Source organism: Meriones unguiculatus, chromosome 3 (assembly GCF_030254825.1).
Source record: "Meriones unguiculatus strain TT.TT164.6M chromosome 3, Bangor_MerUng_6.1, whole genome shotgun sequence".
NCBI lineage: Eukaryota > Metazoa > Chordata > Mammalia > Rodentia > Muridae > Meriones > Meriones unguiculatus.
In genome coordinates, this window is record NC_083351.1 from 176,660,251 (window position 1) to 176,676,961 (window position 16,711).

Sequence of the window (16,711 nt, forward strand, 5' to 3'; positions counted from 1 at the left end):
AACTTCTCCCACCTGACTCCTTTTCTGGCCTAAAAGTGTACCTTTGCCAGATCTCCTTCTCTTCCTGCTCCTACCTAGTCCTGGCCTGGCAGGCACATCAGGCGCTCAGCCACAGGTCTCCCGTGCTGACCTCCTCCCACCCCGTTTCCCTCCTTCGCCCTTCCTTTCCTTCCGCCCTGTCCCCTGGAGGACACCTTTGTCTCTTAGGTGGCCTCACCGTGCTTATGCTGGTTAGTTTGGGGATCTGAAGTATGTTTTCCACACTGAAAAGTCAGTCATTCTCCTGTCTCAGCCCTTCCCACACTTATTGTACCTTATTGCCCCACTGTTAGGCCCTTCCAAGGATCCCATACTGCCTTCTCCAAACTTCAATCTGACAGTGCTTCCCTGAGCCGGACTCCTGCAAAATATCCCTGTATCCTTTGATTTTTTTTTTTTCCTGAAGTTTCCCTCTCACTTTCTGAAGGTCTGCATGGCAGACCACTCTGCTCTCAGATGTGAGGCCCATCTAAGGTGAGACACGCCTTTCCTTTCTCCTGGAGTCCAGGCCCTTCTGTTTTGTTTTGTTTTGTTTTGTTTTGTTTTGTTTTGTTTTGTTTTGTTTTGAGATAGCCCTGGTTAATGAATGTTTTATTCCAGTAGCCTGACTTGACTGGACTCATCTCCTTAACTGTCCAGTGTATTTGGCCTCTCACAGGTGTGCTGTTAACTTGTTATAGGTATTATCATATTTTGTTTATTTTAATGTGACTTTAGTATATTACTTTATTTTTATAATTTGAGTTACTTATTAATGTAAATCCCTGTTCTATATCTTTCACTCTAATACCTCTCAGGGTGTTATCGAAAATACTTGCTTTATACATAAGGATACACGTCTGCCCAGATCAGTTCCTAAATGCTTTTTCTCAAGCACTTTTGTAATAGTCATAGATTTTTCTAAAAATTAATTATGGGCTTCCTATGTTCTTATAAATAGCTCAGGACGGGTGTGATTAGGGCAGCTGTGAGTATCTGAGGGCTGGCAGGATAAAGCTTTGTGTAAGGTGCACAGATGTTCTACCACTAAGTTACAGCCCAACTCCTTTTGAATTTTATTTGAGACAACGCATCACTGGGTTGCTCGTGCCGACGTCAGGCCTGTAATTGCCCTGCTGTAGGTGTGTGGCCACACCTGGGAATCTGTTCTTCCTGACTGTTGCTGCCCTCTGTGATCATTTTCCTGCTGTTGATGTGCTGTCATGAATATGTGTTGTCATTAAACAGTGCCAGGCTGTTCTCCAGGGGCTTGGGGTATTTGGGCTAAATACAGACAGTTCTTTAAGCTGTAGTGGGCAGAGACTCTGTCTTGGTATCAGTATAAGCCCAAGGCCAAACACACGTCCTAAGCCAAACATTTTCTGAAAATATGGATGTTATCTGGGCACAGTGGTGCACACCTTTAATCTCAGCACTCGGGAGGCAGAGGCAGGCAGGTCTCTGAGTTCAAGGCCAGCCTGGTCTACTAAGTGAGTTCCAGGACAGCCAGGGGAAAAATAAAAAAAGAAGAAAAGAAAAGGAAATGTGGATGTTTGTAAGCAGATAGCTGCATGCTTTTGTGATGTCTGTGATGACCAAGATAACAGCCCACGGCCCAGGCCCTGGCTCTGTGTGTGATGTTTGAGACTTGGTGAATCAAGGTGCCTTAACTAGCCTTAGCAACCTCAACTATGAGTCTTTAGTAACATTAGGTACTAATACAACTGTAGTTCTAACGTGTTATGTGTAAAGTTGTGCAAAGGAGCAACTTGTGTCTTGTGTTGTTACTGCTTTTTGTTTGAGACTGTGTCACTGTGTAGCTCTGGCTGGCCTTGAACTCTTCCCCTGAAGTTTGATTGTACACCCCTTCCTCAGTTTATTCCTGGATATAAATAAATACTGTTTCTACTCTGTGAGAGTTTTACTCAGAAAGGAGTTGGGAAAGTTTACTAACGACCTCTGCAATTAAAATTGTTGATGCTCAAACAAATCATCCCTTTGACATGCTCAGATAAAACAGTTTTAAAACACGAGCCTGTGAGACAGAGGGACCCGCTGCCGTGCCCGAAGACCTGAGCTGGGCTTCTCAGGCCCAGGGGCGGAGGAGAATGGGCTCCCACAGATTGCCCTCTGGCCTCCACATCTGTGTTATGGCACTGTGAACACACACATACTCTGCAACCTGCATGCAGAAAGTAAAATGTGATAAAATCGTTGTTCAAAAACTGTTCTTTAAAATATGTCCTCTTGGGCATCTTTCAGGGGTAAACATGCCTTTGTCAGAAGCAAATATTCAGAATCCTCCCCAGTCAGAAGCAGTCCTCTGGGAAGCAGCGTGTCTAAAACAAGCAGGCTGAGGAGATGCTTGCTGACACTCGTGTTTCAGACTGTTCCATCACTCGGTTTAGGGTGTGTAAACTGATGTGCTTAGCAGTGCGTGACGGTCCGCTAATACATGAGCGCTTAGGGGAGTGTCAGCCGTGCCTCTCCATGACAAGCCCACTAGGGTCGATACTGCGGGCACAGGGAGGTGGTCATGCACTCCGGCATGCCTTAGTTGGTGAAGGGACTGCAGAGAAATACCCAGGAGAGCTGACACACGCACAGACGATTTGGAAGAACAATCGATCAGTTTGGATGGAGCACGTCTTTGTTTTATTAAACCCTTTGAGATAGGAGAAAAGTAACATTTAGCCAGATTGACCAAGTTAGCGCTGGTTATAAAATGAAATAAAATAAAAGGCCAGTCCTTGGAGGAAGGTTGTTTTTTGTTTTTTTTTTTTTAATTTATTTTAATCACAGGTCATTCAGTCGTATCCCAGCCGTAGCCCCCTCCTTCTTTCCCTCCCAGTCCCACTCTCCCTCCCTCTTTTCCTCCCTGCCCTCTTCCAAGTCCACTGATAGGGGAGGTCCTCCTTGGAGGAAGTTTTAGTTAGCACAGGTGTCCTGCTTTCAGGGTGAGTCCCACTGTAAGAGGCTGTTATCAGAGATCATTAGCAACTCTCACGCGTCTTTCGCATTATTTGATTATATCCTTATTAAAATCTCTCTGTGTGTGTGTGTCTGTCTCTCTCTTTCTCTCTTTGGTTTTTCAACAGGGTTTCTCTGTGTAGCCCTGGCTATCCTTGACTTTGTAGACCAGGCTGACCTCGAACTCACAGAGATAAAGAGACCCGCCTGCCTCTGCCTCTGTGAGTGCTGGTGTCACAGGCATGCACTACCACACCTGGCCTTTTTTCCCCTTCTTTTCATTCCTAGGACAAGGAAAGGCCCAGGCTTGCCCTAGAGGATAGGCAGGCCACGCATGCTCCCATCTTACAAATGGCATGTGGGATGAAGACAGGATGAGAACTCAAGCGAGTACATTCTGCTCTCCTGTCAGTTCCTTGGCTCCACCGGAGCCTGGGTTGTGAGAGTCTCCGTCACACACTTCTGTGTTCTGCACAGGCTGACAGGGCCTGATTTCATCCTCGTGTCCTCTTACCTTGGCCCCTCCCCTGTCACCGTTGACTAGTGTAGACTCATTTTTACGTTGGCTTTAAAAGAATGAAACAGTCAGTACAGCCATCCTGCCTTCCTCTGCCTCCCTGAAAGGAATGATAAAGGGGTTTGGACATATCTGCGTCTTTCCCTCTAGTTTTAGTTATTCTAAAAACCAGATTGTTAGTGTGACTAATCCTAGGCTTTGGCTGTGGGTCCCTTGAGGTGTGCTCGCTCCCTTTTGATTATACCATACATGGTATTACACGTTATGATCCACAGTGTGAGTTCTGCAAATAGGGGTGAAAACAAAGGTAGTTATTTGTTTTTTTAAAAGTAACACTTGAGCCCAGACATGGCACCGCAGAGACTTGTCGGCCGCCTGCATGTTGGTATTGCTGTAGTAATATTTACCCAGGTAAGTATGTATGTGCCTTAAGTGTTTGCTGTGTGTTCCTTTTAGCCTAGAGATCTGAAGGCTCATGAAAAAACACATTAGTTACTGTGAAACCATGTAACTGAGAGTAATAATTGCAAGGGGTGGACCGGTAAATAGGGCGTGGGGAGCAGCCTGGGTGAGCACTGCCCTTCCTCCTCCCTCACTGCCCATCACGAGTCCCTTGGGCTTCCCTGGGCCCTTACTCCAAAGTGTCTACCTGCTCAGCCTCCTGTACTGCTCAAGCCTAAAGGACCACTTGTCTCTTTCTCTGGGAATAATGCCATAGTGGCTCCGCTCCTTCCCTCCCGTGTCCACTAGGCCCCAGTCTCCTCACAGAGACAGACCTGACTGTGTCTAACCTCCTGCACCTCAGCGATCTGCCCCTCACCCACCCAGAACTGGTCGGATGACAGCAACTGAGACCGTAGAGCCCCGAGTGTCTCACTCCCGAGGGGCGCCAAACCTCTGTGCCTCCTTCCAGGCCTCTGCTTCTTCTCAGTCAGCCTACCCTGTACTCTCTCTTCACTTCTACCCTGATCTTGACCTCAGGAAACCCGAAACCCCGCATTGCTCTTTTGTATTGCCACAAAACCAGAGAGGAGGCCAAAGCTTCCTGGGATCAGAATTTCCGAAACGTGAGACTCTCCTTACGGCAGACACCAACAATGGTGGAGAAGCGTGAGGCCTGTGTGAGGCAGGGTCCTGCCACAAAGCGTGGTCCACTGTCTCTCTCGTCTGCTCTGCCGTTTCTCTTGGTGGATCTCCACAGATGGTGACGTAGATGCCTAAGCACGTGGCTGTTTCCTTCTGCTCCGCACACCATGAGAGGGGAGCTAGGTCTGAATTCACCCCCCCCCACCCGTCTTCCCAGGAATTTCTGGGGTGCACATCCCCGAGTGTGCTTCCTGGATGGGGGGAGGGGAGTGAGTAAATGAACGACTGAACGCGTTCCTGCCGCTGACGTTGCCTACACAACATTGTAATGAGCTTGGTAGAAGCGAATGGGGAGTACCCAGGTTCCCGGCCTTCTGTTATCAGTCCATCGTGAAGAGCACACTTAGCTCCGAGTTTTTGTAGGATAAAACATGTTCTTCGGCATGGCAAATGCTGACACGCTATGCTGTGTCGGGTGCTTACGCTGTACCAGGCCCTTGCACGGCGCTCTGACAGGATGTTCTGATTTAGCAACTGCAGTAAAATATGTACTCAGTAAGAAAAGACATTTACCACTAAACCAGGGCCTCCCTCGTTCATTGTTGCTGCCTCACCGTCTGTGTGGAAGGTTAGAAAACCCCACGTGGGACAGGAAAGAAGCCAGAGGCAGGAGGCTGCCTTTGGTGTGGTGTCACCTCTGACGTGCTAAGTCTGTTGGCTTCTGCCCCAGAGATCATGGCTTATCACTCTGTTATGGGTCAGGACATGCTGGCTTCTGTCACTTTTTCCCAAGCTGCCCGAAGATGGCTGGACACACTGAGTTGGCTTTGGAGTAACGTGTCACAGAGGTCTATGACAGGTTGTCCGTTTGGATGTTGAGAATGCCCGATCGTTCTCACCTGGGCGTAGTTACTGCTGACCTTTTCTGGCTAGCAGTATTGGGTTCAGTGTCTAACGAGCCTGCTGTTAGCTGTTCTGGGGTTCATTCTGCATACCCGCCTGTATTAATGCTTATCCCGGGCTGTGCCCTAGGAACCTGCAGATCAAAGAAAGTATGTGCTAGGAGAGGAACTAGACCAACTGGAGAGAGCCGGGAGCCAGCGGGACATTGCTGAGGGCCTTCATGTCAGTCCCACTGCCTAGGGTTTCCTAACACAGCACCTGGGAGCCCTTTTAACTTACTAAATCCCTATTGAAGGAGCAGTATTTGTATCCCCAGCTGTCTTTCTCTAACCTGCCTTTGAAAGCTCTCTTTTTAAGGGCGTTCAGGATGAGCATCCGGCCGGAATACCCAGGCACTGCTTGCTAGCAGTCCCCACACCTAAAGAGAAGGATTGGCAGGCTCAAGGGTCAGGATCCAAACAGAGATGCTCGGATGTGTGCACAGAGAGGCTTCCCCCCTCAGAGATAAGTGGAAGGGAATATTGTGAACTTCTGGGGCTATGGGAATCTGCATTTTTTTTTTCCCTAGCCCAGCTTCAGACATAAACTATGTTTACCTTAGGAGTGCGTTCAGGGTGGGCGAACATAAGGGGGAAAGCAGCTAAGGTCTGAGGTGCCTGGATTTCAAGTGGAGGAAGGGATGTAGAGGCATAAGCAAAGCTCCCGAACAGGGCCCTCAGGAATGCTCATCGGGCATGGTGGCGTCCACCCGTAATCCCAGCACTTGGAAGGTGGAAGCAGGAGGGTCAGGAGTTCAAGTCTGAACTACATGCGACCCCGTTTCCCGACCCTTGCAAAAAAGAAAAGGAGAGAAGGAAGAGAAAGAAAGGATTGTCCTGTAAACTGGGTAAGAAGTAGCTGTAGTTAGCGGTGCCCTTCCCTGGAGTCTTATCATGGCAGGCCCATTGCCCCGTCTTTGTTTCTCCTAGGACATTTTCTCAGTCAGGAGACTGTTCATCATTGTTGTTTTTCAATACGTACGAGTGTTTTGCTTGTGTATGGATCTGTGTATCATGCCTGTGCCTGGAAACCTGTGTCTTTCGGGAGAGCAGCCAGTGCTCTTAAACACAGAACCATCTCTCCGGCCTGCCTTTTCCCTCTGGGTGTGTGCACCTTTGGGACAAGGTCTCGGTAATGTGTGACCCAGCCTAACCCACAGTTGCTGTCCTGCTGCTTCGGCTTCCAGAGTGTTTGGGTTTGAGCACGTATCTCCACGTAGAGCTTAAGCCCAGTTGTTAATTTAACATGATTCTCCCATGTGACCCTTTGGGCCTGTCGCTAGCACATGGTAAATAGTCAGTATGTGGTAAATGAGATTCCTGCTAGACTGTTACCTTGTGTGGGGCCCACAGGGACTAAAGCGTTATAAACCTGTTGTCCTGCAAGATAAATAGAACCCAAGTGCTCATTTGTACAGGGACTTTAGGGTCTTGTATATACCATTTCTTTGCTCAAAACTGTGTCCTCACCCCCACCCCACACCCTGTGTCTTAATTTCCTTTCTTTGTTATCTTTAAAAAGTAGCCCTTGGGGAATTCTCCTAGGTCCCGCATGCATACTTGAGCCTGCCTTGTCCTGGACCTCTCTCGCGCTTTCTGTTTATCCAGCCAGAACATTTCTCCCCTTACTGTTGCTGACCACCTACCCCAGCCTGACTACCCAGGAGTGTCCGTGGGGAAGGATAGCCTCAACCTGCTCTGGCCCTGTGGTACCCGGCTCCTTGCCTCCCGAGTGAAGGTCATAAAGATTGCCCCAGTGGCAAGCATTACCTCATTTCAGAGTTCTGTCTCCTCAAAGCCAAGGACGACAGGGAGAAGTCACCCCCTCCAGCGGCCAGCCATGGCTGACACGGAAAAGGAATCTGGAGGTGAAACGCTCAGCTACCTTCATCTGGTCAGCACAGGGAGGGCTGTGGAATTAGGCAGTAATAACGCCTGAATCAACAGGATGTTGAGAGAACAGTAGAGCTTGTGTGGGAAAACTATTTGCAAACTATAAAGCGCTGCACACATGCGAGCTGTATCATCTGGTAGCGAGACTATCACTTTGGCTTTAGACTCCAGTGTCAATCGTTTGGCTTCCAAGGCTTAAGCTCTTTCTGCTTCTCCTGGACCGGGCAAGCCAGACAGAATGTGGTGCTTTGAATGAGCATGGCTCCCGTAAGCTCAGACTTCTTGGGAAGGATTCACAAGTATGGCCTTGCTGGAGGACGTGTGTGACAGGGAGTGGATCTGCGGTTTTAAAAAGCCCCATGCTATTCCCAGCCGCCCCCCACCATCCCTCTCTGCCTCCTGCTGTGGATCAGTTCCAGCTCTGTGCCTGCCTGTCTGCCTGCTTGCTTGCCTGTTGTCTGTCTGTTGCCTGCCTGCCTTCCTGTCGCCATGCTCCCAGCCATGAGTGTCATGACTCATTCAACGACCGAACTGCTAAGCAAGTCCCAGTTGAGTGCTTCCTTTTATAAGTTGCCTTGGTCATGGTGCTCTGTCACCGTGGTAGAAAAGTAACTAAGAAGACCCACGAAACACAAAACTCTAAACTTCTCCTAACAGGTTTGTTTTCAGAAACACATTCTGCATGAAAGCGGGGATCAAGGCCTTTGTTACTCTCGGAAGACAACGCTTGGCATTCCGAGGGTGGGTTGTCTGACTGTTGTCACTGTCGCTAAGTGCCCCTGTGTCTTTCGGGAGTCAGGGTGGGCCATGGTGGGTGCCAGGGTGAGGAAGCCGCTCAGATTAGAAGCCCGTTACTGTTAGCATGCTAGGAGCAGGGAGGGCAAGGCTCCACTTCAGCTGGGCACCAGTGAGTAAGTTCAGCAGAAGGCGGATGGGGACGTGTCTGGAGCAAATGCCAGGCACCGCCTTAGTGGCGGCAGAACAGAGACTGAGCGTGGGGTTGATGCGAGGCTGCTGCTGGTGTGACCACACAGCGTGCTGTTGGCGTGTTCCCTCCTGCCTTGTCAGGCTTTCTCCTTTGTCTGCTGAGAAGAGACCAGCCTCCTGCCTCTCCTGACAGTGAAGCCGGTTCCTAGGCTGAGGTTCTTGAAACAGCTGTGAAACAGTACCATAAACCCCCACAGTTTCTCCTGTGTGGCCATTGCTCTATTCGTGCTAAGGCCTGTCCTGGAGTTTTTATTCTTGCGTAGTCACCAGTTGCTTTGCAGGGTGGGTCAGTTTAATCACTGTTCCCCCGCCCTATGCTGATAGATGCAGCTGCTGGATGTCCGAAGAATCTCCATATTCTGAGCATGATTAAAATCTCATGCTTTATTTCCTCCCAACACTTGCTACGTCGAGCATTGTGTGTTCAGAACAAGAGAGGAAATGCCACGTACACACACCCATGCACACACGCTAGAGTGGTAACGTAGAGGGACAAGCAAGCGGTGTGAGGAGGGCGGTGTCGGGCAGAGTCCCGAAGCCCGCAGGAGCATATCCAAGGCATGAACAGACAGAGGAAAAGGAGGCAGAGGCCTGGCGACTGAGCAGACCGTGGAGGAAGGAGGGAGCAGCTAGCTGGAGTTTCCCCCGCTGGGGGGAGAGGTGGAACTAAAGGACCCGCCTCGGGGAGGGAGAGACCCGCAGGATGTCAGCAGTGATGAGGCGGGAAAGACACGTCCCCAGGTCTCAGGACAGTGGCCTTCCACATTCATCCCTTGCTCAGTCCTGAACCCACACATGAGCCGAGGTGTGTTTCTTTCACTCCGGTTTACCGTCATTCCAGGAACCCTTCTTCCTGCTGAGGCCCCCAAGCCAGTCAGGGAAGGTAAAAGACACAGAAGATGCTCACAGGAGACCCAGATCATCCACATACTGCAACGTGTGTGTGCGTGCATGTGTGGGTACGCGTGCCTGTGTGTGTGTGTCTGTGTGTGTGTGTGTCTTTTCACAGAGCATAAGTATAACTCGGTGGTTCAGATGTTTCGGGTTCTCAGGTTCGTGTGACATAATTACAGAAAAGCTCTATCGCTTATAAAACCACTGATAACCTTGACGCGCTCCCCTGGCGTTCACAGAGCCTTGCGTTCAGTTCCGACCAGTGCAAACCGCATGTGCTGACACTCTTTTTCCCCAAACACTCAGACGCTGGAGGCGGGAAGGCCGTGCGTTTGAGGCCATGATAGGCAGGCACTCTGTAGCATGACCTGCACCCGAAACTGACCGGTGCCTGAGCTCCAGACCCCGGATTTCAGCTGTGGAATTTATCTCACAGGGCAGTGTGCGCGAACCGAGTTCATTACCGATTTACTCCTTGCAGCTGTCCTGAGACGTTCTGATCCCCCATGAACACAGCCCAGAGCCGGTGAGCACCGGGCCTTGAGCTAATGCCTTTGGGAAGTGGCAGGAAGCGGTCCTAAACATGCAGCTGTGTGGAGACTAAGGGCAGCCTGAAACTTTCAGCTTTGCAGAAAGAGTCATCTCTGTCCCCTGCCCCAGTCCATGAGTCCTAACCTTGTCAGTCTGCTGTGTAAATACCACCCCCTCTCTCCAGGTCCAAGGCCAATGGGAGACTCGTACAGAGGCCTCCCGACTTGAGTGAGAGGCCGTCCGAGGGAGCAAGCATCACGTTTGCCGATTTCCTGCTGCTTACTGCTCCCTAACGGTGCCTCTGGTCTTCTTTGTGTCTTTCAGGAATGTTTACCCTTGCGGAAGTTGCCTCACTCAATGACATTCAGCCGACATACCGAATCCTGAAGCCATGGTGGGACGTGTTTATGGATTACCTGGCGGTCGTGATGCTCATGGTAGCCATCTTCGCGGGGACCATGCAACTCACTAAAGATCAGGTGGTCTGCTTGCCGGTGCTGCCTTCGCCTGCGAACTCAAAGGCGCACACGCCGCCCGGAAATGCTGACGTCACCACCGAGGTCCCCAAGATGGAAACCGCCACGCACCGGAACCAGAACGGGCCGACGACAAAGGACGTTTCCCTCGATACATCTGCCATGACGCCTGCCACACCCATGCAAGCCACCCAGCCCCACGCGGACTCCACCTTCCCAGATCAGGAGGTCAAGAGGGAGAAGAGGGACCCCACGGGCCGGAAGACCAACCTGGACTTCCAGCAGTACGTGTTCATCAACCAGATGTGCTACCATCTGGCTCTGCCCTGGTACTCCAAGTACTTCCCGTATCTCGCTCTCATACACACCATCATCCTCATGGTCAGCAGCAACTTTTGGTTCAAATATCCCAAAACGTGCTCCAAAGTCGAGCACTTTGTCTCGATATTGGGCAAGTGCTTTGAATCCCCCTGGACCACGAAGGCGCTGTCCGAGACAGCGTGCGAGGACTCCGAGGAGAACAAGCAGAGGATGACGGGGGCCCAGACACTGCCAAAGCATGTGTCCACCAGCAGCGACGAGGGCAGCCCCAGTGCCAGCACCCCCATGATCAACAAAACCGGCTTCAAGTTCTCGGCGGAGAAGCCGGTGGTGGAGGTCCCCAGCGTGACCATCCTGGACAAGAAGGACGGGGAGCAGGCCAAAGCCCTGTTTGAGAAGGTGCGGAAGTTCCGAGCCCACGTGGAGGACAGCGACCTGATCTACAAGCTCTACGTGGTCCAGACCCTCATCAAAACGGCCAAGTTCATCTTCATCCTCTGCTACACTGCCAACTTCGTCAACGCCATCAGCTTCGAGCACGTGTGCAAGCCGAAGGTGGAGCACCTGACGGGGTACGAGGTGTTCGAGTGCACGCACAACATGGCCTACATGCTGAAGAAGCTCCTCATCAGCTACATCTCCATCATCTGCGTCTACGGCTTCATCTGCCTGTACACGCTCTTCTGGCTCTTCAGGATCCCGCTGAAGGAGTACTCCTTTGAGAAGGTGCGAGAGGAGAGCAGCTTCAGCGACATCCCGGACGTCAAGAACGACTTCGCCTTCCTCCTGCACATGGTGGACCAGTACGACCAGCTCTACTCCAAGCGCTTCGGCGTGTTCCTGTCGGAGGTGAGCGAGAACAAGCTGAGGGAGATCAGCCTGAACCACGAGTGGACCTTCGAGAAGCTCCGGCAGCACGTGTCCCGAAACGCCCAGGACCGGCAGGAGCTGCACCTGTTCATGCTGTCCGGCGTGCCTGACGCCGTGTTCGACCTCACGGACCTGGACGTGCTCCGGCTGGAGCTGATCCCCGAGGCCAAGATCCCCGCCAAGATCTCCCAGATGACCAACCTGCAGGAGCTGCACCTGTGCCACTGCCCGGCCAAGGTGGAGCAGACGGCCTTCAGCTTCCTCCGAGACCACCTGCGCTGCCTGCACGTCAAGTTCACCGACGTGGCCGAGATCCCCGCCTGGGTGTACCTGCTCAAGAACCTCCGAGAGCTGTACCTGGTCGGCAACCTGAACTCGGAGAACAACAAGATGATCGGGCTGGAGTCCCTGCGCGAGCTGCGCCACCTCAAGGTCCTCCACGTGAAGAGCAACCTCACCAAAGTTCCCTCCAACATAACGGACGTGGCGCCGCACCTCACCAAGCTCGTCATTCACAACGACGGCACCAAGCTCCTGGTGCTCAACAGCCTCAAGAAGATGATGAACGTGGCCGAGCTGGAGCTGCAGAACTGTGAGCTGGAGCGGATCCCGCACGCCATCTTCAGCCTCTCCAACTTACAGGAGCTGGACCTGAAGTCCAACAACATCCGCACGATCGAGGAGATCATCAGCTTCCAGCATTTGAAGCGGCTGACTTGCCTCAAGCTGTGGCACAATAAAATTGTGACCATCCCGCCCTCCATCACCCACATCAAGAACCTGGAGTCCCTCTACTTCTCCAACAACAAGCTGGAGTCCTTACCGGCGGCAGTGTTCAGTTTACAGAAACTCAGGTGCCTGGATGTCAGCTATAACAACATCTCCGCCATCCCCATCGAGATCGGCCTGCTCCAAAACCTGCAGCACTTGCACATCACAGGGAACAAAGTGGACCTTCTGCCAAAACAGTTGTTCAAGTGCGTGAAGCTGAGGACTTTGAACCTGGGGCAGAACTGCATCAGCTCCCTCCCGGAGAAAATCGGTCAGCTGTCCCAGCTCACGCAGCTGGAGCTGAAGGGGAACTGCCTGGACCGCCTGCCGGCCCAGCTGGGCCAGTGTCGGATGCTCAAGAAGAGCGGGCTTGTCGTGGAGGACCAGCTGTTTGACACGCTGCCACTGGAAGTCAAAGAGGCATTGAACCAAGACGTGAATGTCCCCTTTGCCAATGGGATTTAAACTGAGCGATCGCGGGCGGGCCCAGCCATGTTCCAGGACAACGTCCTAGATTGCAGACGCTCACTCGCAAGTCATTCCAAGATAACGCATTGTAGGAGTAGGTCTGCCCTCCAGACAAAACACGACGCACCCAGGCTGATGGCAGACAAAACTGAATGTTCAGCATTTGTAGTGTTTTAAGTCATTCGTTTCCGAATCTTTTCTTTACTTTTTTTTGTTTGTTTGTTTGTTTGTTTTGTTTTGTTTTGTTTTTCTTCTTCTGGGGAAAGGGAAGGAACAATTATAATCACTGATCTCAGTTGTTTTTAAATTGTAAGTTGGATGCGGCTGCTGGCTGAATGTTTACACATCGCTTGCCTGCTAAAGTAAATGATTAAATTGACTTTCTTCTTACTACCTTGCCTTTTTTTTTTTTTTGAGGTGTCGTGATTTATTTTTGCTTAACTGGTGCAATATTGCTTAACCTTGGATCGTTGAAGACACAAGGGGCCAAACTCACAAATTTAGATTTGCTAAACTATTGACTCCTTTACTGTTTTAATTTAAAGCAAGTGAAGAGTGCTTCCTGGAACATTCGGTGGCACTGTGCCCCTGGGAACCCCAGGCCAGACTTCACAGTCTTGACGTCCCGGAATGAAGTGGAGGTGTGAGGAGGGTCAGGAGCCTTCGTTTCCTAAGAACAAATACTAAAAAACAATACGTCCTTTAATAGTCACGTTCTGTCCATAGGCTGGAGTTTTGGATATGTGTGGTACACTTTCGTGCCAATATGATAGGATTTCCAATAAGTGGAAAATGTGTTTTAAAAATAAATTTCATAACAATAAAATTCATTTATCTAAACTGTAGTGAGTCACAGCCTTTCTTGGTACCAGCATCTGGAAATCTGAACAGATTCCGTTTCCTGCCTCTTCTTGGTGACGTCGGCAAGATGTTCTTGGGGGTCGTGTTTGAAAGAGGGGACTTGGGATTAGTTCGTTGAGATGGAGGATGCCTGGGTCCCTACACATTTTAGTAGCAAGCTGTATTTCTTGTGTTTCTCTGTGTGCGTGGGGGGTGGGGGTTCTGTCCACGGAAATGCCGGACTGTCTGCTATAGACTACAGGTGTGTAGCTTAGGGAATGTGAGAGAACAGCCTCTCTGGCACATATTTAGATACTAGCTGTAGTCCACGGGCCTTCTGCACAGCTGGTCCTTCTTCCCTTTCCTCCCTCCCTTCTTCCCTCCCCTTTCTCCTTCCTTCCTCCTCTTTCCTCCCCCTTCCTCCCTTCTTCTTCCCTTCCTCCCTTTTCTCTTCCTCCTTCCTTCCCTTCCCTCCCTTCCTTTCTTTTTTCCTCCCTCCCTTTTTTTTTTTGACAGGCTCTCTTTCTCTCCCTCTCTGTCTCCCTCCTTGTAGACACTGTGTCTTGAGCTGCAAGCTGGCCTCCAGCTCTTTTAAGTACTCCTGAGTGCTGGGGATTACAAGTGTACACTACCGTGACCAGGTCTATGCTGCACCGAGGATCAAAGCTAGGCTTGTGTACATGCTAGGGAGGTGCGCTGCCCACTGAGCTCCATCCCGGCCCTCTCCATACCTCGGCTCACCTGGGACTGCTTGGGTAGAATGGGCTGGCCTCAAGACCTGCATCTGCCCCTCAGTGCTGGAATACTACACCTGGCAAGAGAAGATAGCTGTTTGGCTTTCCATCTCTCACAGCAACCCTGGGCTTCTCCCCGACTGGTACACATAAGGTACTAACAGTTGGGGGAAGATGGACTCACACAGACATTTTCCTCCGCACAGTGGCATTCCAGGGGTACTGACCTGTGAGAGTGTGTTTCATTTTGCTTTTAAGTATTGAAAACCTTAATCACAATGAAGGGCTTTTTAAAGTTGTTTCTTACTGTGTGCTATGCATAGTGGGAGGTGAGGTGTGCGACAGCATGCGTGGAGAGGTCAGAGTTGAATCCTCCTTCCCTCCACCTTACTGTGAGACTGCAGGATTGAACTCACGCCGCCAGGATTGCCCAGCAGGTACCTTTACCAGATGCACACCTCACCCGAGCTCCACTTTACTGTTTTTGAGGCACCACCTCTTGCTGAAGCTGGAACTCCGGCATTAGGTGAGGCTGGCCAGCCAGCGAGCTCCAGGGATCCGCTTGTCACTGTCCCACAGTGCCTGCCACCAGGCTGGTTCTGTGGCTGCCGTGGATCTGAACCGTGGTCCTTGGGTACAGAGCACGCCCTCTGATGACTGGGTGACCTCTCCAGCTCTCCATGCTGCCTGTAAACGGCAGAAGTGGCAGGATGCCATGGCTCGCTTGCCTTCCCAGGAAGAGCCAGTTTATGGGGACTGTAGTCAGCAGTGGGTCCAAAGCTGGGCACTGGCCTCTCTGCCCACAGGCACCTGCTGCCTAATCACTTAGAACTGATGGGTGCTCGCTGCCCTCAGACAGTATCAAGGGAGTGTCTTTTCTCCGGGCCGGTTTCTATTAACTTTATCAACCCTTAATAATGCCCTTGAATTCCCAAAGAGTTCACGGTCAATTGATTTAAATGCCACATTCCAGCCACTGTTTGCAAACAGCAACTCTCTGCAAGCAGCTAACTGCAGAATGCTGACTCATCCAAAGACGTTAATTGCACTGGGCCGAGGCGTCTCAGGAAAGCTTGAGGAAACTGTGGGCCTCTGCGTTTCTTGAGCCCATGATTCCATGGCTGTGTGTTAATGTCAGAGACACCAGATGTGGGGAAATCGGGTCAGACGTGTTTGGGCTTAACAGTGTTTTGTCTTTGTTCAAATTCCCTTGAGCTCCCGTCTAAAGAACTGCGTCCTCCTGGCCCTTGTACGTCCTTGGCAAGCAGCCTACCGCTGAGCTGCACCTTCAGCCACTTGCAAATAGGACTTTGAAGTTTTATTGTGTGTTGAGCCAGGGTCTTCTCTGGCCCAGGCTGCCTTCTAACTCACAATGTAGCCACGAGTGACCTTGGACTTGGAATCTTGACGCCTCTACCCCCCAAGTGCTGGGACTGCAAATGAGCACCCCACTCTGTGCCGGGGCTGGAACCCAGACTGTGTGTAAGGTGAGGACCCGACCTACGCCTCCAGGCCCTGAAGTATGTTTATGTGAAGCCTCCAAGTCTTGGAGAACATGGTTTCCTCATGATCACCCCCAACCCACACCCAGCATTTGGTTGGCTTGACACAGGACTGGCTTCCTCAGTCATTTCAGAGGCCCCAGCGCTTGTTTGAGAAAAGCAGGTTCGGTGACTGAGGAATAGTGGAAAGATTGCCTTGTGGGGAGCCTGCGGCCAGCAGGCCCTGGCGTGTGGACGTTCTTCCTGTGTGAAAGGGTCCTTCTATTATGTCTCCTTTGGTGCTTTCTGTAGCTACCTCCCCTGGTTTCCACATAACCGAAAACCAAGCCCTTCAAGTTGCTGATGGCAGTGAACTCTAAAGTGCCCTTGACTCCAGCACCCAGCCCTGGTTTCCATTCACTGCGGAAGAAAAGCTGGAGGGCTGGCCTCCCACTGATCCCAGCAGGATTCCTCAGTAATTCATTCCAAGAAAATGGCCCCTTTATCAGCTGAGCTCTCCAAACAAAAGCTGCACAAACCAAAAGCCCTTTCATGAAAAGAAGGGAAAAGGGAACAAAACCCTGGAAACTAGTTCCCGAATGTCCTCTGACTAAGGACTGCCACACAGAGTGGACTGTGTGGTCCTGGCCAGCTGTGGCCTCTCCTGGAGAGTGGTACCTGCTGGAGGCTGGCACAGGCTGGAGCCAGAGGTGAAGGGCAGCAGGCACGAAGGAGCCTGTCCGTGGTCCGGCCTGACCACGGACGACTGTGGCAGGAACGAGCTACTTTGCTCGTGGTTTTATTTTAAAATGTTGGATGTTAGGGAGCGGACCCAAGCATTCTCTACCCCTGAGGTAGACTGCCAGCTCCTGCCTGCCTTACCTTGTCTTTGATAAATGAGGCTGGGCCCAAG

The 16,711-nt window shown here is 51.2% G+C and overlaps 1 protein-coding gene across 2 annotated transcripts in view; it reads left to right on the forward strand.

Annotated features, from left to right (window-relative positions):
- Window positions 1-13,583, forward strand: part of Lrrc8d (leucine rich repeat containing 8 VRAC subunit D) — a 103,588-nt gene extending 90,005 nt beyond the window's left edge. For both annotated transcript variants that reach the window (XM_021647466.2, XM_021647468.2), the window contains one exon: window positions 10,162-13,583. In XM_021647466.2, the coding sequence (XP_021503141.1) occupies window positions 10,164-12,740 (2,577 nt within the window). In that variant the 5' untranslated portion in view covers window positions 10,162-10,163 and the 3' untranslated portion in view covers window positions 12,741-13,583. The remainder of the gene's footprint in view (window positions 1-10,161) is intronic.
- The last annotated feature ends 3,128 nt before the right edge of the window (window positions 13,584-16,711 follow it).